Source organism: Trachypithecus francoisi, unplaced genomic scaffold (genome assembly GCF_009764315.1).
Source record: "Trachypithecus francoisi isolate TF-2019V2 unplaced genomic scaffold, Tfra_2.0 Lachesis_group3, whole genome shotgun sequence".
Classification (NCBI taxonomy): domain Eukaryota; kingdom Metazoa; phylum Chordata; class Mammalia; order Primates; family Cercopithecidae; genus Trachypithecus; species Trachypithecus francoisi.
Window position 1 is genome coordinate 88,105,464 of NW_022681468.1, and position 23,975 is coordinate 88,129,438.

The 23,975-nt window shown below is 39.9% G+C and overlaps 2 protein-coding genes across 6 annotated transcripts in view; one reads left to right on the plus strand and one right to left on the minus strand.

Moving 5' to 3' along the window:
* Positions 1–13,078, minus strand: part of ASB7 (ankyrin repeat and SOCS box containing 7) — a 50,197-nt gene extending 37,119 nt beyond the window's left edge. The window contains exons 1-4 of the mRNA XM_033188833.1: positions 12,434–13,078; positions 12,151–12,254; positions 5,673–5,794; positions 3,093–3,354 (exon numbers count right to left, since the gene is read on the minus strand). Of these exons, the coding sequence (XP_033044724.1) occupies positions 3,093–3,303 (211 nt within the window). The 5' untranslated portion in view covers positions 3,304–3,354; positions 5,673–5,794; positions 12,151–12,254; positions 12,434–13,078. The remainder of the gene's footprint in view (positions 1–3,092; positions 3,355–5,672; positions 5,795–12,150; positions 12,255–12,433) is intronic.
* Positions 13,079–13,244: 166 nt separating this feature from the next.
* LINS1 (lines homolog 1) overlaps positions 13,245–23,975 on the plus strand; it is a 28,817-nt gene continuing 18,086 nt past the window's right edge. For 3 of the 5 annotated variants that reach the window (XM_033188824.1, XM_033188831.1, XM_033188832.1), the window contains exon 1: positions 13,245–13,359. The gene's annotated coding sequence lies outside the window, so the exon portion shown is untranslated. Of the gene's footprint in view, positions 13,364–15,194; positions 15,206–18,131; positions 18,138–23,975 lie in introns of those variants that run through there. The other 2 variants (XM_033188827.1, XM_033188826.1) reach the window with 2 other exon arrangements.

The window sequence follows — 23,975 nt, forward strand, 5'->3', positions numbered from 1 at the left end:
TTAACCATGTATGTATGCACTACCTTTTAAAAAACAAAATCTCCTGCTATAAACATTTCAGCCATTCTCAAAAAATAAAAGAGAATAAACAACGATAGTATATCCATACTTATCAATAGCTGAAAAGAGTGAATCAATATGTATTAATAGAACCGACAGAAAGTTTCTTTGGGGATAATGAAAATGTTTTAAAATTGACTGTGGTGATGAATATCCAACTCTACGAATATGCCAAAAGCCATTAACTGTACACTTTAAATGAGCGAATTCTATGGCATTTGAATTGTATCTCAATAAAGCTCTTAAAATACATATAGATATACAGTCATATACTGCTTAACAACAGGGATACATTCTGAGGACTAGGTTGTTAGGTGATATCGCTCTTGGGTGAACATCATAAAATGCACTCACACGAACCTAGATGGCACAGCGTACTACACACCCAGGTTATATCATATAGCCTACTATTCCTAGGCCACAAGCCTGTACAACATGTTACTGTACTGAATACTGTAGGCAACTGTAATACAATGGTATTTGTGTACCTAACCATAGAAAAGGTATAGTAAAACATGGTCTTATAATTTTATGGGACCACCACTGTAAATGGGGTCCATGATTGAGCAAAATGTCCTTATGCTGCATGTAACCAGATACATACACATATACAGAAAGATTCAGAAACTTTAGCCCAAGCTGGTCAACCTGCAGCCCAGGACAGCTTTGAATGCAGCCTAACACAAATTCATAAACTTTCTTGAAATATTATGAGAATGTTTTGCTTTTTTTTTTTTTTTAGCTCATCAGCTATTGTTAGTGTTAGTACATTTTATTCGTGACTCAAGACAATTCTTCTTCCAATGTGGCCCAGGGAAGCCAAAAGATTGGACACCCCTGCTACAGCCTCTAAGCCCCTCACTGGTTTTTTCTTTTTTTCACCCCACATTGGTTTTGATAAAGTTTTATTGGAACACCGCCACACCCATTAATTTACATACTATCTGTGGCTGCCTCCATGCTATGACAGCAGAGCTGGGTAGTTACAAAAGCCAGTATGGCATACAAAGTCTAACATGTTTACTATCTGGCCTTTTACAGAACAAGTTTGCAGACCCCTGTTATTAAAAAAGTCTTTAAGTCACACAGTTGTATAAAAAACAACAGTTGTAGAATTACACAGTCAGTATATTATTGATGTTCAAAAACCACACACAACATAATACCATAGAATTTTTCTTTTTTTTTTTTTTTTGAGACAGAGTTTTGCAGTTTTGCCCAGACAGGAGTGCAGTGGCATGATCTCGGCTCACTGCAACCTCCACCCACCAGGTTCAGGCGATTCGCCTGCCTCAGTCTCCTGAGTAACTGGGATCACAGACGTCCACCACCATGCCCAGCTAAATTTTTATTTTTAGTAGAAATGGGGTTTCGCCACTTTGGCCAGGCTGATCTCGAACTCCTGACCTCAGGCAATCCACTCACCTTGGCCTCCCAAAGTGCTAGGATTACAGGCGTGAGCTACTGTGCCTGGCCATATGACTGAATTTCTATGAGTTCATGTAATAGTGTTAGGAAATACTCTAGAAGGGTAAGCACTAAACCAAATGTATACCCAGTTACATCCACACAGAGGCAGACGGACAAGGATCAGGGTTAGTCAAAGGGGGCTTTGGCTTTATTTGTAATTTAACTGAAGATTTGCTTTGTTTGAAAGAGACAATATTCATGTATTACTTGAATAACAGAATATTTTTTATTAACTTTTTTTAAAGTGAGGCTGGCAGAAGTGAAAAGCAACAGGACTAGGTGGAATAAACATTGTGAGCCCTGATCTTGGTCTTAAATGTCATGAAACCCTGCATAAAATTTTAACCGTTCTGACTTTACACCCACCTTTTACTTTTTACATATCTTTTTCCTGGCATTCCACTTCTATTTCCCTTTCATCAACTTCAGAACTGAGGTTTTTGTGTTATAAGGCGAAATTATATGGAAGACAAGCTACAAAGTAAGCACAGGCCAGAGAATTTCTGGGTTTTGACAATGGTCAACTATTTCAGGCATATAGTTCCCATTTCAGGGCCCCTGGGCCATGCAGCTACTCCTAGTCTCAGTGTTAGCACGCCTTGCAATCAGTCCATCCTGTTAGCCTTTGTATTCATATTATTCACGTGACCCTCATAAGAATTCTAGAACTTCCAACATTTTTCTGCACCTCAAAATGCAAGTAAGCTTGGCTAGTTTTGTAACAAAGTGCACCTTAGCAAGGAAACTAAATCACTTCTAATGAGCAATTAAAGCCCTAGAATGGCATGTATGTAATTTGAGTCCCCAACCAAGCTGCTTTCAACCATAATTTACAGAGATAATATGGGTATACATGATCAAATATATATGAAATCCATCTCTAGGAAAATAAAGTAGGTTGAAATTCAACTGGAGAAATTAGTTTTGGACAATTATTGGTTTAAAAACCGTGGGAATGGACAGTTTTTTGAAGCAAAAACATTAATATGTCAAATATAGTTTCCAATTGCATATATTTATACAAAATTAGATCTCAGATAAGCAATCTTCTTACAGTATACCTACAAACTATGTACAGTTTCTGGAAAAAACAAGTGCTCTAAAATAACAAAGGAAAGCATCTAAAACAAAAAGATAAGGATAGGGTATCATTAGGCCATGATGTTTAAAGGACTGGTGCTCGGTCTATATGCTTGAGCAATAATCAACAGGGGAAACTTGTGTAATTCTCTAATTATGAGTATACCACAGCCACTTCTGCTTCTGAAACAAAAGCAACTGGACAACCTGAAGAAAGGCTGCTTAGCTGAAATAACCTGGGCAAACCTGGCTGTACAGAAACTACAGTTTCAGGGAAAAGAATCCATTCATAAAACTGATCTTTTAAACAATCTGGTTTTAAACAAAAAGGCACACTTATAGCAAATCTTCACAAAGGAGAGAGAATAAAATGTTGAGTATTAACAGAAGAGAAGCATTAGAAATTACACATAGACACATTTTAAACTAAAAATAATTTATGCTTCTCCTTGGGGAAAAAGATTTGCTTCTACAAAACTCACCTCCGTGTTCTAGAAAAACCCGAACACATCTTTCCTTTCCTCTTGCTGCAGAGAAATGAAGCAGAGTCCAGCCATTAGCATCTCGGCCATTTGGAGAATAGCCTTGTTCTAACATCTTTCGCACTGTGTGGACATCTCCAGCAGCCACTGCAGCCTGAATCTGCAACTCTTCCTGGAGTTCAGGGTTCCTTCGACAATGATGGTGTAACATCCTAGCTGAGTCCACTTTTTACAAAGGATTCATTAGGTCACAGGGATCAGCCTTTAAGAAGAGAAGGTAGAAAATGTAAAATTTAGAATAGCTGGTTCCTGATACTGTGTCCATTAAATATCACAGAACATTCCATTTGCCAAATCAGTAAACCTTACTAATGACAGTGTATACTACTAGCCGGGTGTGGTGGTGCACACCTATAGTCCCAGCAACTCAGGAAGCTGAGGTGGGAGGATTACCTGAACCCAGGAGATCAAAGCTGCAGTGAGCCATGACAGCACCACTGCACTCCAGTCTGGACCATAGAACAAGACCCTATCTCAAAAAAACAAACAAACAAACAAACTAGCAAGATGATACAATATATTTTAAAACCTTAAGAATCTAAACAATCAGGCCAGGCACAGTGGCTCATGCCTATAATCCTAGCACTCTGGAAGGCCAAGGCAGGCGGCTCACTTGAGGCCAGGAGTTCGAGACCAGCCTGGACAACACGGTGAAACCCAGTCTCTACCAAAAACACAAAAATTAGCTGGGTGTGGTGGCACATGCCTGTAATCTCAGCTATTTGGGTGGCTGAGGCACAAGAATTGCTTGAACCCGGGAGGTGGAGGTTTCAGCGAGCTGAGATTGTACCGCTGCACTCCAGACTGGGTAACAGAGTGAAATTCTGTCACAGAAAAAAAAAAAAAAGAATCTAAACAATCTGGTGATTAACCACATGATAAAATTACTGAAAGGAAAAGTAGTACAGTGAATTCTCATACTCTCTAATAGGTCAGAAAAGAGGACTGTACTAAAACCCAATATAGAATGAAATATCTGGCCAGGCACAGTGGCTCACGTCTGTAATCCCAGCACCTTGGGAGGCCAAGGCAGAAGGGATTACTTGAACCCAGGAGTTCGAGACCAACCTGGACAACACAGTGAGACCCTGTTTCTACAAAAAAATACAAAATACAAAAATTAGCCAGGCATAGTAGTGTGCACCTGTAGTCCCAGCTACTCGGCGGGTAGAAGCAGGAGGATCACTTGAGCCTGGATCGAGGCTGCAGTGAGCTGTGATTGTGCCACTGCACTCCAGCCTGGGATACAAAGCAAGACCCTGTCTCAAAAATTAAAGAAAGTAAAATGAGACCTCCTTTATGGAAACAGGAACAGTCCAAAGTGAAATGGTAAAAAGTTGCATCTTACGCATGCATACAAAAACATTTTTAGTGTGTTTTTAAGTTTTTAACTACATACAGCAAACTAAACTAACACGCTTCTGGAAAGCAACTCTAGGTGTGCTAACTGGAAGGAATAGATTAGACTCATCTCTTAACTAGCAGCCTCTGTTTCTAACAATTTTTTAAAGTGTGATAAAGCCCTTTAAAGACATTTCTGTTCTCATATGTAGGTTAGACATCTCAGGATAATCTTGCTACCAACAATCATTTATCTTGCAAAACTTATTATAGACTGTACAAAGGCAAAACTTATTATAGACTGTATCTTGCAAAACTTATTATAGACTTAGGCCTAACTTAAGTCAAATTGTTACAACTTAAGAATACAAATATCCTATGTTGTTTTATACATAGGAAATGGTGTCATTACCTACTCACAAGTATCATGACTAAGTGCTCAACTTTAAAAATATCAAGCTACTTCTACAAATAGCTATTTCCTCATAGAAGATTGCCTCTTTTTTTTTTTTTTTTTTGAGACAGAGTCTTGCTCTGTCCCCCAGGCTGGAGTGCAGTGGCGCAATCTCGGCTCACTGCAAGCTCCGCCTCCCAGGTTCACGCCATTCTCCTGCCTCAGCCTCCCAAGTAGCTGGGACTACAGGTGCCCGCCATCACACCCGCTAATTTTTTTGTATTTTTAGTAGAGATGGGGTTTCACCGTGTTAGCCAGGATGGTCTTGATCTCCTAACCTCGTGATGTGCACTCCCAAAGTGCTGGGATTACAGGCTTGAGCCACCACACCCCGCCACAAGATCGCCTCTTATTTCTTCTCTCAATTCCTTCACAAAAATTGTCCCTTCTCAGAAATGTTAAAATGAGAATCCTTTCAGAATAGGTTTTTGCTTATTCTCAGTTATAACAGAAAATGCTGAAGACCATTCGAAGGAACTAATGGAAACTTACTATGTTCACAATCATCCTTAACAGATTTTCTTTTTAACAAAGTGATTATGTTGGCACTTAAAATGAGGTCTACCATGCAAGAAAAAGACTGAAACAATATCCAAACAAACCTGGGTTTTCTTTAGTGAGTGGTGTATTTAGTACACTTTAACCGATTTGAGAGAGAAGTAAAAAAGTTAAATGAGTTTTCCCCCAGAACAACACAGATGACCAATAACCCTGAGTCAACTCACCTTATGGAAGAGTGTCCCTTCTCCTGATGTATAGATTGCCTAATAACCATTGTGCACATACAGCATCGTGGGGAGGGGCTTCAAAGTATGTCCAGCCTGCAGAGCAAAATAGCCTTCTTGACCTAAAAACAAATAAAAATAACAATCATAGGAAAATTCCTTAAAATAATAATCATAGCTGTCTGCACAGTCTATCTTTTGATGAATTTAAACTTCAGGGCTTTACAATAAATCTGTAGAGCAGAGAAAGAACTCAGATCAACTCTTACAGAAAATAACGATTTAGTTTCAGGATTTTTCCCCCAAAATGCTATTTGAAAAAGAGCAAATAAAAAAAATAATAAATCATATATTTGGAATTTGGATGCAAGCATAGATTCTTCATTTTCCTCTATTGAGAATACAGTTTCAGACTTGCTTTATCTGAATTACTTTTTAACTGACACCATTAGTCACCTGCACTTTCTAAACAGGACTTAAATGAGAATATGTGTGCATTAAATATAGTAGGTGGCCTGGGTTAAAATAAAATCTATGACAACTAAAAGGAGACTGCGTCTTTAAATGCTTTTTCTTCACATGCCCTAAAGGCATCAAGTCAATCACTTTGAAATTGTTATTCTTTTATGCATACACCAAACTAGATAAAACATTAACAACAGCCTTGCCAGGTTCCCCACTTGAATTCTGAATAAACTCTCTCTACAATTAAAAGAAAAGGGATCATTCTTCTGGTCAATTAAATTCCAGCTCTGTTAATCCATCAACGTTAAGGACACAAAGTGACTTCCACACAAAACTCTAGGAATTACGTATTGGGAGAACTACTACCCCATCCCCTGATGGTGGGTGAGCATCACTTAAACCTTCAGACAAGAAAAGGTCAGACAACTTAGCAACCTGGCATGTGGCAGTTGTATGTCCTGCCAGCTGCACACAGAATTTTCAACCAATCCAAATTGGTATAGTCACTTCTCTCTTTTCCTCTATTCTCATCTACTTTTCCTTGTCAAACTTCTTCAAGGAAGGTAAAGAGTTTGCCAACTTGCCCTTGGAAATAAAGTTTGTTTTAAAATTCTATTATTATTTCTAAATAAATGAGGGAGACAGGATCAGAACAAATCCTACGAAACAAGCTGTGAAACATGCAAAAAGATCCTTATACAAATGGCTGATTCCAAGACTGGAACATTGCACGGTGCCAGAAAGCAAGGAGGTGCTCAAAGAAAGACATCACGATGGGGGAAGTCAAAGGGACACAGGAGCCAACTGAAAGATCCCTCAATAGCCAAAGAGGGAACAACTGGAGCAATACTTAAAATAGTACCAAATGACAAAGTACGAAGCAGATACCAAGAGTTCACACTGATACAAATAACTGACTGGATAAATAAAGAGGGGGAGAAACACATCTGTTGTTCAGAATTCCAAATAATTTGTATAGATAGTCCCTCCTCAAGATGGTGACAAACATATATGTTAACATAAGACGTTAATAGGAGGAACTGAGTGTCGAGCATCTAGGAACTCTATACTGCCTTTGTAATTTTTCTGTAAATCCAAAGCTTTCCTATAATAAATTTTATTTTAAAATGCAAATCAACATCTCCAATGATGAGCCTCACACATTGCCACCAATGAATATGCCACCACTTTTCACATGAGCTACGTCTACATTTCAAGAGTGAACATTACTGGACATCTCACTTCTAAGTGTGTCCTCAGCACCCCTTGCTTCCCAGAAGAAGTAAAAATGACTCAATATAGCTTCAAGCCTGTAAGAATTCCTGTGGTTGTTGCTGGCTTCCAACTACCCATCTCCACATCCACGGAGGCAGCCGGAAGTGACAGGGAAGAGGGCATGAGAGCTGAGCAGAATAGGAAATGGTGTTAATTTATTAATAATACCAAGAGAAGGCCTGGTGGTAGAAGATGAAGTAGCAAAACTATTTCTCCCCACAAGAAAGATGCACAGGCAGTAGCAACTTGTGATAATTCCATATGAGCTCCTTCAGTCAAACAAACAAATGTCTACGGAATGCTTCACACCTACTTGGCACAGTGATAGGATCAGGCCATAGGCAGCACCTCCAGGTGGTATTACAATAGAGTTCTGCATATTTAAAATGAATTTTTAAAAATCCCAGACATTTTAAGATTATTTTTCTCTTTTCTGAAAATACCAAGTGCTATAAACAATACCCACAGGTTTAAACCAAAAAAAGTACTCCCTGCATGTACTAGTGCATCAGTGTTTACCAGAAAAAAACATACACACAAGTCATGCACACATGATCCCTGTCAGTGCACTGCTTTGAATTATGACAGACAATAAGTTATTATAAAAGACCCCCAAATAGTCAAAAGCATGAACAAGTAATTTCCTCTTGGTGTTACTTTATGAGAGCTGCACCTGACAGAGTAGGGCTAGTCACATGTGTATAAATGAAGAAAAGACCATGGAGCTGAAAAGCAAACACAATATCCAGCGGGAAAGAGGTCTATTAAAAAACGACAGAGGAAGTCCAGAGATGAGAACGGAAGAAAGCCTATTTTCCCTCAGGGAGTTTACTAAAAAACTGATAGCTCACAGAAGTCACCTATAAAATAAAAAATGAATATAGCAAAGGAAGTAATTTTCTGTGTTTTTTTTTTGAGACAGAGGCTCGCTCTATTGCCAGGCTGGAATGCAGTGGTGTGATCCTGGCTCACTGCAACCTCTGCCTTCAGGGTTCAAGCAATTCTCCTGCCTCAGCCTCCCGAGTAGCTGGGACTACAGTCGCGAGCCACCACGCCCGGCTAATTCTTGTGTTTTTAGTAGAGACGAGGTTTCACCATGTCGGCCAGGATGATCTCAATCTCTTGACCTCGTGATCCACCCGCCTTAGCCTCCCAAAGTGCTGGGATTACAGGTGTGAGCCATTGTGCCTGGCCAGGAGGTAATTTTCTAAGTTATGTATGTTCAGTTAAGCTTTTGTGGACTCAGGAGCTACTGATACTCTGAGGGTATGATCTTGAGAAATTCCATTCTAGGTTTCAGTCAGAAGGAAAAAAAAAACATACAAACAAGGAAGACTTTCTTTTCCACTCGGGGTCAAAATAAAACAATCTAGGCTCCAAGCTTTAATACTACTGACCATATTAAAAACTACTAATTTAGAAATTCAAATACATTACTATCTAATTTCCATATAGATGCCAAGTGAAGTTCATTTAAACCCAAAACTTCTTGCTTCACATAGTTAAAAGTCTATACTGATAGAACAGAGTGAAGAATAAAATAAACATAAAACAAAATATGCTTAAGACCCGTCCAAAGTTACAAAACCTTCACCAAATTTAACCATATTTCCCAAATTTCCTTCGGCATAAATGATTAGACATTAATGACTTTTTGCATATTATTATCATTAAAAGTCCACACAGTTTTGATCAAGTGATGTAAACTGAACTGTGCTTTCCGATGTCACATAAACTTAGAAACAAGATATTGGCTTGCTACTCAAAGAAAGAAATAAGCATCTCTTTGCAAAGTAAACAAAAATACATGCTGCTAAGAAAATAAATGCAATCGGCAACTCCAATGACACTGGATCTGAGGGAAAAAAAAAAATCCTTCAATGGTTCACATTCACAAGATCTAAGAGGGAAGATGGATGCAAAAACACTACACGGCCCTACCAAAATGGAGAACATGGCTGAGACGCCTGTTCACAAGCTCTACTGATAGGATCAGGAGCCTGGAACCCAAAATAAAGTAGAAGTGTTATTTTAATAACACTCAACAAAATATAGCATAGTGGTTATGTTCCAAAACAAATAAAGGCATTAGTACTTCCTCCAAATTACTGGGCCTCCATATAACATAAGGGTTTATTACCATGCACAACTTATCCATGACTCACATAAATTCCAGCAGAGAAACCAGTAACTTTCATAAAGTGTGGATGAAGCAACAGAAGAAATTTTAGAATTCACTTATCCAGACCCAACTCAAAGCTTAAATCACAAGTATTATAACGATGAGGTCCTGTCAATATTATCCTATTAACCCAGGTCTGCCAACACCATCTTTGTAGCCTCATGTGTCAGTTCCTAGAAAGTTTGCAAGAAAGGAAACAATCATCCTACATAAGAAGTGCATTCAGTTGATTATGAAATGGAAGGCTGCAAGTCAGGTAACAGATATGCCAATATAAATGATATCTGGCTTTAGACCTTTTAGGAATGGGATGTATCTCTGTGTCACCAAAGTTAAACATGAATTAAAGAGATATTGTATGTGTCACAGTATTAAATAATTGTAAATGACATCACTTTATGTGTAAAGAATGTAAGTACTGGCCACAGTATACTAAAGATGCATCATTGTATATCTTCAATTAAAATCAATTATTCGCCCTACATGATTATAAATCTATTATTTGGTGACCAAATAAACAGGACTTTTTTTAAGCCACATGATTAGCAATAGAATTAATACAAAGCTAACTGCCAGGTTAAAAAATTTAAGCTACCTAACTAGCCATGTTGGTAAATAAATACCCAAATTAAATATTCTAAATGTCTGGTATAATCTAGACAAAACACTCTCAATCATTCTGATATCAGAAACATGACAGATGTTGACAATTTATATATATATTCCTTAATCTTAGAAAAACCATTAAAAGATGAGATGATCCATGAAATACTATTTAAGCAATGAGAATGAACTGGCTGAGAGTCAGAGTAAAGCCTTCTCCTCTCTTACCTTATATGCTGGACTAGCCACAGACTCGCTCCCTTACCATCTCAGGTGAAACTACTTCTTAGAAATGAAAGCATCCTAGAGTTAAATCTAAAGCTGAAAAAATATTTAACTGAGAGGCTTGAATACAAAACCCAGCACTTCATTTTGATCTTTAAAACATACTTCAAATATTTTAGCATTTTTTAAAAGTTCTGAAGCAATCATTAGGCCATCTCCCTGGCAACTTCCATATTTACAGAATAAAAATTAGCCTTTAAAGATTTCTGCTTAGCTTTTACTGAAATGACGTAGTCAAGTACTCCTGATTCCCCACATATACATACAAAAGCTGCCCTAAGTATTCATCAGGGAACAGTCATTGGTAGATACTGATTCTAAATCCTATTCCCTAGAATCTCTTCTTTTGGCATACAGTTCCATGTCTCAAGAATATGTATACCTCAGATATCCTTAAAAACGTCTTTAGCTATGTCTTGAGAATTAACAGAATCAGTAAAGATGCTAATTTCTTTTTGTGGAAGGCAGAAAGTCCAGTGGAACATAGGAAATCAAAAATATCAACTTCTGCTATTTTAAGTACTTCCTTGTAACAAAAATTCCCTAAACAATCTGGGATATTAAAATAACTCAGATTAACAAGTCACTTTATACTTTTGCTACTGGATGTTAGAAAAGTCATTCATTTGGCTAATTTTGTAATTAAACCTTGTATAATTTTCATGCTTATATCCCCTTTTTAGGAATTACACTAATGTCCTAAGTTTACTTTCAGTGCATTTTCAGAAGCAACAACAAAATATGGCAGCAGAAATGTGATCACATGAATTAGATGCCTAAATTTCAATCTAGCAAACTCTATGTAAAGGTTTTTGAAAGAGAAATCTTTTTTATAGAGTGCTAAAATTAAGACCCAGATATGTAACCACACCAAAAGGTTCCTTTGTTTTTAAATTCCTGAGTCAAACGATTAATAAGATATTGTGTAAATTTTTAAAAGCTCTTCTAGAAAATCTGAGGTGTAACAAACATTGTATATTTTTAAGTTTCAAAGCCCATCCACATTTGTCACACACAAACACACAGAAAGCCCAAAGAGTTAATTACGCCTAAGTGCTTCAGGGTAATAATGTTGCCTTCATATCATTCACACTCTTAAGGTACACAGGTTGGCTTTCTAGTAGCAAATAAAATCAAATTATTTTCTGAAACTCATAAATCTCAGGCCAATAATTTACCTTTCTCTACCAAATCGATGTCAGTTCGATAACTCAAAAGGTTTTTCTGATGCTGGTAGAAGAAAGGTGATAGGAAAGAATAAGGGGGAAAACAGTAAATTGTGGTTTAATTAAAAAGGAAAGTCGTTCAGAATTAACAAGCAATTAACAAGGAACTGAGGAATTCCTATGAGAGTAAGGAAGGGAGGAGGGTAGCTACAAAAAGGTCTCAAAGCCTCAGAGCAGAGTAAATGGCACAGTATACCAAAAGATAATGAAAAACACAGAAACACACTGTACAGAGAGAAAGTGGGAAAATACGTTCCTGGGTAGAGAAGTTATAAAATGTTAAGGATCAGGCACGGGTAATGTTTTTATTTTTCCTGGGAAACTGGGGGTGGGGGGATTAGGAAAGGTTGCATTCCCAGGCAACCACCCTGAAAATAAACCACTGCTTAATGAGGTAGGGGCCAGGAATAAACAGTGGGGGAGGGGAGGGCTGGCTCATTACCTTTATAGACGATGCTGGTCAGATCAGAGGCGCTGTGCCTTCTGCTTCTCTGATAGGTGGGCAGACCCCTTCCTGCTTTCGCGTCTTCTTCAGCCAGCTCAAACCTAGAAAAACAGAAACCAGTGAGTGGTGTAGTGCCTCAGGGGTGAGGAGGAGGGGGTTCTGAAGGGGGAGCTCAGGAAAGGGGCTGGAGAGTGGCAAGAGCAGGCAAGAAAAAGCAGAGATTTTCCTCCCTCCTTCCTCAGCCAGCCCTCTTCCCCTCGGGAGAGGTAAAGGACTTTACCTGTCTCCTCAGCTGCTGCTTCTCTTCCTCCTTTCAGCCTTCTCTACACTCACCAACTTCTCCATTGAAGAAATACCCCAGGCAGGGCCGGACCCTGGCGTTCCTGAACCTCCTCGGTCCCTCACGGCCCCAGCCCGGCGAGCATCCGAACAGACGAGCAAGCAGGAGGTGGCGATCCCGGCCGCCGGGCAGCCTTGGGGCAGGGGTGCAGGGAGGCAGGGAGGAAGTCCCGGCTCGGGTGGGGGGGCAGTCCCGGTCCAGGGCTCGGAGTAGGGGGCTGCCGCGCTCCGGGCCGGAGGCTTCCAGCTACGGAGGGACCCAGGAGGTCTCGGGACGGCGAGGTCCCAGGTCATACGGGGCCCGAAGTGCCAGTCGTGGGATCTCCGGACAGGGGGCTTTCGGGATGCACTTTGCACTGGGCCACCCCCGCCCCCTCCCTCCAGCACTTTGGGGTCACTGGGATGGGACCAAGCCTTCAGCAACCAATCAGCGGCCGCACTGGAGCCTGAGCCTGGAGCCGTAAACCAAGTCCGGGATGGGTGGGGGTGGGGGGAGTGGGGGCGACTTGGTTGGTTGGTTGCTTCCTTCTCTCCTCCTTATCCCCAGCAGCCCCCACCCTCTACCTGCCGTAAAGTTGCCTCTGCATTCGCGACAGTTAAGGGAGGCGTGCCGAACGAGGCAGAGATTCGTCTCCGATTGGCCTCACTCACTTCCCCCTACAGCTTCCCCGTGGTGGCTTCCGAGGCTCCGCCCCTGGCGGAGGGACTCAAAGCCGTTGCTAAGAGACACTATACGCCGAACGCGGTCTCTGCGCATGCGGAGGGAGGGGACAGCGTGTACTTTCTGTGAACTACGGTGGCCCAGAGGGAGCATTTGTGTTCCCTCGAATGGCGGTGTGAAGAGTGTTCGCCTGAGCCAGATCCCAGGCAGGTAACCGGGAGCGGCCGCTGAGCTGGCAGCAGGGGAGGCACGAGTGCGGCCAAATGAGGGACTGGTTCAGGGCTTAAGGTTGGGAGGGCGGCAGGCTCCACGAAGCAAGGAAAGGGGTGCCCTGTCTCTCCGCCCCTGTTCAACGCTTCTCAGACGCAAATGCCCGGTCTTGGCGTGGCTGTTGGTCCCTGAGACCCCGGTAGCTTCCAGGCTGGCAGTGCCTCCCCTAGAATGGAAGAAGGGCCTCTCTTTGGGATGGCGATGCCGGTCCAAGGACTTTCCTGAAAGGATAGCAACGTTGGCGGGTTCCTGTGAATGAATGGAGAGGGGGCGTGGAGAGAATGCGAGATAAACTGATCAAGGCATGTTTATTAAGCACTTTATATTCATCTAGCAAGTGTTTACTGGCCACAGTTCTAGTCCTTGGGGAGACAACAGTGAACAAGATAGTGATTTCGGGGAGACATACACAAAATTATCAGATAGGGATGGATTATATGAGGAAAATCAAGCAGAATGGTGGGATCGATTTTGACCAGGACATGATGGTAGTGCTATGGTGTGAATATCTGTCCCCTCCAAAACTCATGCTGAAATTTAATCCCCAATGTGGCAGTACTGAGAGGTAGAGTCTTTAAGAGGTGGTTGGATCATGAAGGTTCTGTCTTCATGAGTGGATTAATCTATTCATGGGTTAATGGGTTATCATGGAGGTAGAACTAGTGGCTTTTTAAGGAGAGACTTGACAACACGTGAGCCTGCTCAGCCCCCTGACCACGTGATACTTTGCAGCGCTGCCTCCTGACACCAGATGTAGTCCGTCAGTCTTAGACTTCCCAGCCTCCAAAACTGTAGACAATAAATTGCTTTTCTTTATAAACTACCGAGTTTTAGAAATTATTTTGTAAGCAAAAGGAAACGAACTAAGAAAGACAGGAAAGGTCTCTGAGGAAGTGACATTTGAGCAGCGATCTGAATGACAAATAGCCAGCCGTGCCAAGGTCTAGGGAAAGGATTTTGCCAGCAGAGAGAATTAGAAATGCAAAGCCTCTGATGCCAGAATATGCTTTGCTCTTTACAGGAACTGCCAGAAAGAAGGCTAGGGTAGCTGAAGCAGAGTGGTGGGAAAATGACTGGTAATGAGACTAGGGGGTGGGGCATAGAGGTAAGAATGACTGGTAATGAGACTGGGACGTGGGGCATAAAGGTGAGAAGATGCCAAGAGTCAGATCTTGAAGGGCCTTTGTAAGCCTTGTTTAGGAGTTTGGACTCTATCCTAAGGAAAGTGAATTGGTTTTTCAGAAGGAAGTGGGTGTAGGGTGGGCCAGGATACAACCACTTTGGAAGGGATCGGTTGCAGTTATCCAGGGTAGAAGTGCAGTAGTGGCAGTGAAGATTCAGCTTTTTAATTTTTGTCCCTTTGTACCTCCCAGCAATCATATTTCATAATTTCAACTTTATAAATTTCCATTTCTCCTTGAAATTGGTAGCTGAATTATAATTAGAAACAACTTATTCAGGACTATTAAATGGTATCAATTTTTAGTAGCTTTCGGTCTTTCAATTCTACCATGATTTCTCCCTGTTTTTTTTTTTCTTAAAAGCAGGACTCCAATGTAAAAAATAAAAGCGGTATTTTATTAGTATTGTTAAATGAAATGTATAGGAAGCCATTGTTTTAGATTAAACTCCTGCACTAGGCCCAACAGACCAGGCCAAATCAGAATGGAGTTGCTGGTGCTAGCTGCCACATAATCAAACAACTTAGAAATGGGCCAGTTGTCAAAAAATCCGGAAGATACACAGCAAGGAGTCAAGGGGGCCTGGCTTACCTGAGCCAGCGTGATAAAAAAGTCTCTCTTCCATTTTGTCTCTATAAGGAAAGTAACTTTGAAATGACCAGTCTGTCTTTTATTCTCTTTTTGCTTCTTCAACCCTCTTCAGCCCACCTCTGCTCAGCTAATCAGAACACCTTTTCTAAATTTTCAGTTGAGATGCTGCCAGATTCATGAATTGCTAATAAAAGCCAATTACATCTTTAAATTTGTTCAAATTTTGTTTTTGTTTTTGAGACAGAGTGTCACGCTATCGCCTAGGCTGGAGTACAGTGGTGCGATCTTGGCTCACTGCAACCTCCACCTCCCAAGTTCAACCAGTTCTCCTGCCCCAGCCTCCCCAGTACCTGGGACTACAGGTGTGCTCCACCACACCCAGCTAATTTTTGTATTTTTAGTGGAGGTGGGGTTTTACCACGTTGGCCAGGCTGGTCTCAAACCTCTGACCTCAGGTGATCCACCCACCTCGGCCTCCCAGAGTGCTGGGATTACAGGTGTGAGCCACTGTGCCCAGCCTCAAATTTTGTTTTTTAACAGTTCACATATAATATACACGTTCAGTTTTATAACATTTACTAATTATAGACTCAAGAAGTTTTGAACTCCAAAAAGAAGGAAAAAGAGGCAGAGAGAGGTGAATAAATATGTAAATTGTTGTGGAGAATATATTCATTCTTATAGCAGACTCAGCACCCGTGGAATTCATATGCTAAATGATGGTTAAGTTTGCTAAATGATGGTTAAGTAGAGAGATGGGGGCCTAAGAACTTGTTGGTGAAGAGCCTAGAAACAGAGTTGTCTCCTAATTCCTAGTTCTTTGTATTTCTGGCCATTTGTTTTTCGTTTAAAATCCTGCCTTTGAGTTAAACAACAATTTTTCAAATGATTGAAGTACATGATTATATCATAACCAAGTAACATCATGTTGTCAAAGTTTCACAGAATGTGCTACTAGATAATTTTAAATTGCTTTATTGAATTGGTGCTATCAGATTTGCTAATTTTTATAACTTTTTGTTAATTTGTTTTTTATCCTCTGGTGTTGAAACAAACTTTTCATTGATGTAAAAACAGTTTAGATTGTGGAGTATTTTTAACAAGTTCATATTGATTAGGTTTTAACAGATATACTTCATTTCCCATTCACTTAGTTAACCATACAAAACTCACAAAAATGGGAACATCTTACAACATATAAGTGAAATAATTTGGGGTAAGTAGGAAGCTTAATTCATGAAACCCTGACTCAATCAGAATTGAGTTTATTTCTTGAGTAGAAAAAGACTTTATCACTGGAAAAATGCCCCAGCCCCACTGTAGCAATTCTGATTTAGCTGGTCTCCAGGGATTCGAAGGCTCATGGATTTTTCCTAATGATCCAGTGATGTCAGTGTCAAGGTCAGATTCCAAGGTCAAGGACCACTGCCCAGGAGGCTGTGTCCTGGCCCGTAAAGCACTTGGTGGTGGAGAGAACGAGCAGTTTATGCTCTAGTTGGCAGTAGGCACTGTTCTGGGCAGTAGGCACTGTTCTGGGCCTGCAGGTAGTGTCTGGGGACCTTGGTGTAATAAAGAGGGCCACCAGAAAGACAGATGCAGCACAGTTTGGAGCCCATCTTCTGCCTTGTTAGCCCAACTTAGTTCAGCTGTACCTGGCAGAAAAGGAGATGGCGCTGGGTAGACAAATTGTATTTCAGACCTTAGTCATCACAGCAAAAAGAATGCTGAAAGAAAGGAAGCTAACTGAAGGCTTTTGAGTTCCTTATAGTTCTTGCCCTGATAATTTAAGGGATTTTGGTCTTCCAGGGTAGTTTTAATTTGTACTCTACCACAACCATTTTAAGATGGTACTTCAATGTGTGTTGCTTCTGTCAAGTACGTTGTCAGATGTATAATATGGTAAAGACTGAATGAGCTCAGAACTTAATCACTCCTATGGATACTACTGTTTATAGTTTTTTGATACTACATTTTTATTATAATTTAAAATTCAGAACTTAAAATATTACATGGTATTTTTAAAGTTTTTTGAGATCAAAATGGTACTAAAATATACTTTGGTACTGATTTTAGGATTGAGACATATACACTACTAAATTAATCTTCAGCTAGGAATGTATCCCACAAATACAAGTACCTACTGTGTATCAAATGCTGTGCCAGGAGCTGGGGAAGAACCAAGCAGACAAGTCTTAACAGAATTTACAGTCTAGTAAATCATACAGATCATTGCACAGATTGTTAAAGTGTAATTGTGACACATTCTGTAAGACAAGGCACCAGAACTGGAAGACGGAATATCACCAGAGGACCTACCCCTGCCAAAGAAAGTCGTATTTAAGTCTAAAACAAAAGGGAAAGTGAGCGGAAGGGGAAACATTGTGTCAAGGCCCAGAGGCTGGAAGGAACCTTTCAAGGTTAATAAATAAAGACATACCGATGTCCTCCTACTTGGGTTCTATAGGTGTTTTCACATATAAGCCAGTTAATTTTTGCAAATTTTTGAGTATGCTACTATCTGAGGTAGATAGATAATCTCATTTTATCTATTGAAAAATCACACCTTGTCTGCGTACAGAATTTAAGAGTTCAGTAAAATCTGGACGGTATCCCATCTATAGACAGTTCCTAAAGGCTGCCCTGCCACTGGTGGTGGGTTTGTGGGGGCAGATGGAAAAGGGACAAGACAGAGACTGGAAAAGGGGAAGACTAAGGAAAACCTTTCTGTGAAATATTTCATTCTGAAGTACCACTTAAAACATACAGTCATAATTTAGCAACTAAGTGTAGAAAAGTATCATTCATATTGATACATTAGAGAGTTTCCATTTATTTTAAAAAAATGCTTAGCATTAGCATAATATGATAAAAACCTAAGGAGCTCAGATTCCTCATCAATAAATCAAGTAGATTGCACAGTGGTTCTCAAAGTATAGTCCCTGGTTCAATTCTTGGGCCCTCCCCAGACCCACTAAATCAGAATCTCTGGAAGTGGGCCCAGCCATTTGTGTTCTAATAAGCCTTCCAGGGAATTCTGATGCTGCAGTTTGAGAATTATCTCTAAATTATCTCCGAGATTTTTTTCTAGTATGAACACGTTATGATTCTAATGTCCAGCGTTAATCTGTGCTATGTTTAAAAAAAAAAAAAAAAAGGTTTTTCTTTGGAGTGGTCACATAATAGAGCTCCTTGAGAAAGATACTGTTGCCAGTAGGCCAGGTCAGGTTCTTCTCTGCACAAAAGAATTTGAAAGGGAGACCACAGTGAAAATGTAGGTTTGTTGCAGAGTGCAAGTACACACTCAAAAGAGGAGCGTGGATATGCTCAAAAGAGGCATGTAATGTGGTCCAGGCTCACTACACAGATAGGCATGATGAAGGCACAAAGTATTCTATAATAAAAGGAGAAGGTTTACAGGAAATGGGCGGGCAGTTCCCCGAATAAGGGTGCCACCCTTTTCTTGACTAAATGTGGTTAATCTGGAACTGTCATGGCTTCAGGTACGTGGCAGGGAGTGGGAGGTTTCCCCAGGGAAGTTTTATGGTAATAGGGGCATAGTGCAGCCAAGAGTATGCATTCGGTCAAGTTTTTGGCCATCTTGGATTTAACCAATTGCAGCAGGCTTCCTCGTTGTTACATTCTTATCTGTGTCTAGTCCCCAGGTAGCCCTTTCCTATTGGCATAGCTGCCAGCATTCACCTATGCAGGCTTTTAGCTTGCATATCTATGCTTGCAGCTTGATTTTTCAGCCCGTTTTTTGTTAGAAAAGAAATGATTTGGGGGCTGCTTTTTATTAAAAGGGAAGCTTTGCTGAGGACTCTCTTACCCTCACTATCTGTCTAAATAATTTCTAGCTCCTGTATCATCAGGCTGTTACCAGTATATTACTTTGACAGAAAAATGCTTTTAAGCATTAAGTCTTTTATCTATAAGTTGATTGCCAGGGTTTTCCTTCATGCCAAAAAAAAGTCTGGCCTGTTTCAGAGTCCTAAGACAAGAGTTTAATAGGAAGACAATTTACAAACATGTGACAGAATTTGTGTTCTCACTGTCTCAGAAGTAACCTGGAAACTTGTTAGAAATACAAATTATTGGGCCCCACCCCAGAACTATGTTATGGGAAACTCCTAGGGTAGGGCCCTGCAGTCTGCTTTCATAAACCTGTCAAGTGCATAGCACCGTTTGAGCACCATTGTTTTGAGGACAGGGCCAGTAACCACCAGCACCCGCTTTAGCCCTGAAGGTGAGAGCTGGCAGTTGCTGGAGCTTGAAAGTCCAACCTGCCTTCCGCCTCTCCTACTCCAAATCTCCTGGAGCCTGCTGGGGCACTGAGGAGGGTGAAGAATGGAACTAAAGGGAAGATACTGGCACACGGCATGCTGTTGGAAGATATCTGCCCCCTTCTTTTAATAGGGGAGGGAGGTGCTCTTGTCTAACCAGACCCATTTTATTTTTTTCTGTCAAAATTCATGCAGTTTTGATTGGTGGAGGGAACCAGAATCTTGGAAGACAGCCTTGGTTTGGAGTGCCTCAACGTCTGCTTCAAGTGTCACTGCATCTTCATTAATGGAGCAAAATAGATTAAGTATCCTCTTGGGCTATGGTCAGATTTGAACCTATTGTTGAATTAGGGGAAGGCCCACTATTGACTTTCCAGTCTATTAGTCTATATAGTAGCCACATCATATTAAGAAAACTAGTAATTTTTTTACTTTTAATATTGACCATGAAAATAGATTTTTTTTGTATTCTGAATTTAAACATAGACTTTATCTAAAGAAAACGTCCTAAAAAGTGGTGGCATTTTTTGTCACATAAAAACAAAGATTAAATTACTAGAAGCTTGTTCTTTGATAATTTCAAAATTAAGTGATGGGAGAATGTTTTCTAATGAGTAGACAGTGTACTGTTCTTCGTATTTCAGCTGAGTGCAGTGGCATGCGCCTGTGGTTCAGCTGCTGGAGAGACTGAGGCAGGAGGATCATTTGAGCTAAGGAATTTGAAGCTGTCGTGTGCTATGCTTGCACTTTTGTGAATAGCCACCGCTATCCAGCCTGGGCAACATAGTGAGACCCTGTCTCTAAATATTCTGTAAGAAAATACTCTTAACATTTTTAGATACCGTTCTGTTCAGTTTTAGGTCTAGAGACCTTTAAAATCAAAATTCAAGTATATTTTATTTATATTTTAATTGATACTAATGAAATCCTATACATATTAATGCTAGGAATCAAAAGACTGATGTCTGAAATTTTTTTATTAAACTATTTTGAGATGACTATGGATTCATAAGCAGTGAATAATAATAGAATTAATACAGAGAGATACTATATAGTCTTTACCCACTTTGCCCTAATGGTAGCATCTTACAAAACAATCGTGTAATATCACAGCCAGGATATTGACACCAACACAATTCACCAGCTTATTCAGATTTCCCGTTTTACTTTTATTCATTTATGTGTGTGTATAGTTAATTCTGTGCAACTTTATCATGTATGTAGGGTAGCGTGTCCTCCACCAGTTCCATCATCATAAGTGTCCCTTACGTCACCCCTTATAGTCCTTCCCACCAAGTGAGAGTGGCCTCCCTAACAGCTGGCAAGCACTACTCTCTTCTCCATTCTTTAATGTCATCATTTCAAGAGTGGAATCATACAATATGCAGCCTTCTGAGATTGGCTTTTTTCCCCTCAATATACTTCTCTTGAGAACCATCCAAGTTGTTGCGTGTATCAATCGTGCTTTCATTTTTTATTGCTGAGTAGTATTTCATGGTATGGATGGACCACAGGTTGTTTAACCATTCATTTACTGAAGGACATCAGGTACAGGTTTTTATGTGAATAAGTCTCCATTTTTCTGGAGTAAATGCCCAGGTGCACAGTTGCTGGGTCATATGACAGTTGCATATTTAGTTTTTAAAGATAACCACAAATTGTTTTCCAAACAGGATGTGCAATTTTACATTCTCACCAGCAGTGTAAGAGAGGTCTAGTTTCTCAGCATCCTTCCCAGCATTTGGAATCATTTTTAGCTCTTCTTGTAGTGGTAGTTCACTGTAGTTTTAATTCTTATTTCTGTAATGTCTAATATGGTTCAGCATCTTTCTGTGTGATTATTTGCCATCTTTATATCCTCTTCGGTGAAATGTCTGTGATCCATTTTGTAATTCAATTTTTGGTTTTTAATGTTGAGTTTTGGGAGTCCTTTGTATATTCTAGGTACTAGTCATGTGCTTTGCAAATGTTTTTCTTTAGGTCTGTAGCTTGTCTTCTCATCTTCTTAGGGTTTTTTGCAGAGCAAGTTTTAAATTTTGCTGAGTTCCGGTTTATCAGTTTTTACATTTGTGGATCATGCTTTTATGGTCAAGTCTGAGAATGCTTTGACTAGCCTCAGATCCCTAAGATTTTTCCTACACTTTTTTTCTAAAAGCTTAAATTTTACAGCCATGACCCATTTAGGGTTAATTTTTGTAAAAGGTTGGAATTATTTTAGAGAAAGCAAAATCAAGGTCATAGTCACCTTTATTCACAGTGCCTTTAATGTTGATGAACTGTTGATGCCTGAGGAGGAACAGTGGATAGTTGATTTTTCATGAGGAGCTTGCTGGGTTTGGTACAGCCACTAAAAGTACAGTCAGGCCTCCATATCCACGGATTCCATTCCAGTGGGTTCTGCTCCCCTGGATTCAACCAACGCCAGATCGAAAGTATTTAGGGAATTAGGGAAAATTTTTGGCTACAGGATGGTGTGCTGACTGCCAGGGGAACCAGCCCTGTGCTCAGAGTTGGCACTGAACATGTATGGATTTTTTCTTCTTGTCATTATTTCCTAAACTATACAGTGTAACAAATATTTACATAGTGTTTACAATGTACAGTGTCAAATATTTTAAGTAATCTTGAGATCATTTAAAACACCTACGAGGATGTGTATAGATTATATGCAAATACTACACCATTTTATATATGGGACTTGAGCATCTGTAGATTTTGGTATGCTTAGAGGGTCCTGGAACAAATCTCCCATGGATCCTGAGGGACAACTGCTCTTTGTTTTGTTCAGAAACTCACAATTCCAGAAAACCATGTCACTGACAGTAGCACTACCAACAACATTTGATCCCACAAGATTCATGATCATTAACCAAAATCAGAGACCCCTGAAGGTCTGATTACCATGCTGGCCTATTGATTCTGGGGCTTAAATGGAACTATAGTCGGCCCTCTGGATCCGCGGGTTCCACATCCACAGATTCAACCAACCTCAGATAAAAAAAAAATTAAGAAAAAATAAAAAATAACAATATGATAATAAAAATAGTACAAATCAAAACAATATGGTGTAACAACTATTTACACATTACTTACATTGTGTTAGATATTATAAGTAATATAGAGATGATTTAAAGTATATGGCAGGATGTGCACAGGTTATATGCAAATATTATGCCATTTTTTGCCAGGGAGTTGAGCATCCATGGATTTTGGTATCCTTGGTGGGTCTTGGAGCCAATCCCCCACAGGTACTGAGGGGTGACTATATAATTTTAAAAATTCAGTCAAATGGTTGCCCTGATTCACCTTTCAACCTGTAGTTGCTGAGTATCTTTTGAAAAAAATAATCTTAGTTTATATTGGGAAATTGCATAGTAATTGACCTTGATTTTAGATCTTGCGTAGCGTGTGAAAATGATTCTGAGCACTGATATTGTTTTACAGTGTGAACAGTTAAGCTGTATAAGTTACTACTTAATTTGAGGTCCAATGTTGAACTCTTGTCCTGGGCTTTTGGAGCACCAGTGGAAGTTTGAAGAGTGCTGTGGTGGAGTGGTGAAGGGCACAGGCTCTGATATTAGATTTTCTGACTTCATATCCTGACTCTGCCCCTTAAGCTCTGTGACATAACATCTCTCTGTCTTAGTTTTCTTATCTGTAAAATGGGTACGATAATTAAGTACCCCCCCCCATAAAGTTGTTGTGAAACTCACTTAGAGCAGTATCTGGCACATAGTAGGTACTCAATAAAGTTTAACGATTCGTATTCCTAACACAGCAATTTTGGTGAAGATGGGTAGAAAGTACGTTATTTTATATTAATAAACACATGGTTTTATTAGGCATATAATGCAAAATTCAAATAGTTTACAGAACTTAATTAATAGAGGCTTCAGACAAATTTTATACTTAATATGGGTCACCCTCAGGCCACGTGGTATGGGATTTCAGCTCCTCTGCCAAGAGAAAACACTTAAGAGAAGCATTGCCCCTTCACTTACCTAGTAAGACTGCCCCAATTGTTTGTTTCCTCTCCAGGCTAGAAAAATCTCTCATTTATCATATATAGATGGCCTCAAAGCCTGTCAGCATCCTGTGCACCCTTCCTCAGACACTTGGGTTTGTTTGTGTCTCTTAAAAGCTTGTTGTCTGAAGAGTACACATTCCCCCAGGCCAGCATGATAATGCAGAATGAGATGTGCAAACCTCAGAGCATCCACTTCAGAAGAAATTGTGGTCAGTTAAATCCCCTAGTTTGTTTTCTTAAGGATTTATCCTTTCCTTTAATACCACAATTGATTTAAAAAACACACACAAACTGCAATTTTCAATTCCAGTGGGCTACCCACAGACATTTATTTTAAAGACAGTGTAATTAAGAGGAGTTTATGCTTGATCACAATAGAAAACAGCCTAGCACCTATTGTCATCATTCATTCATTAGCTGCCTGGCCCCTTGGCATTTGTGACCTGTATTACTAAGATGAATATATTTTGATT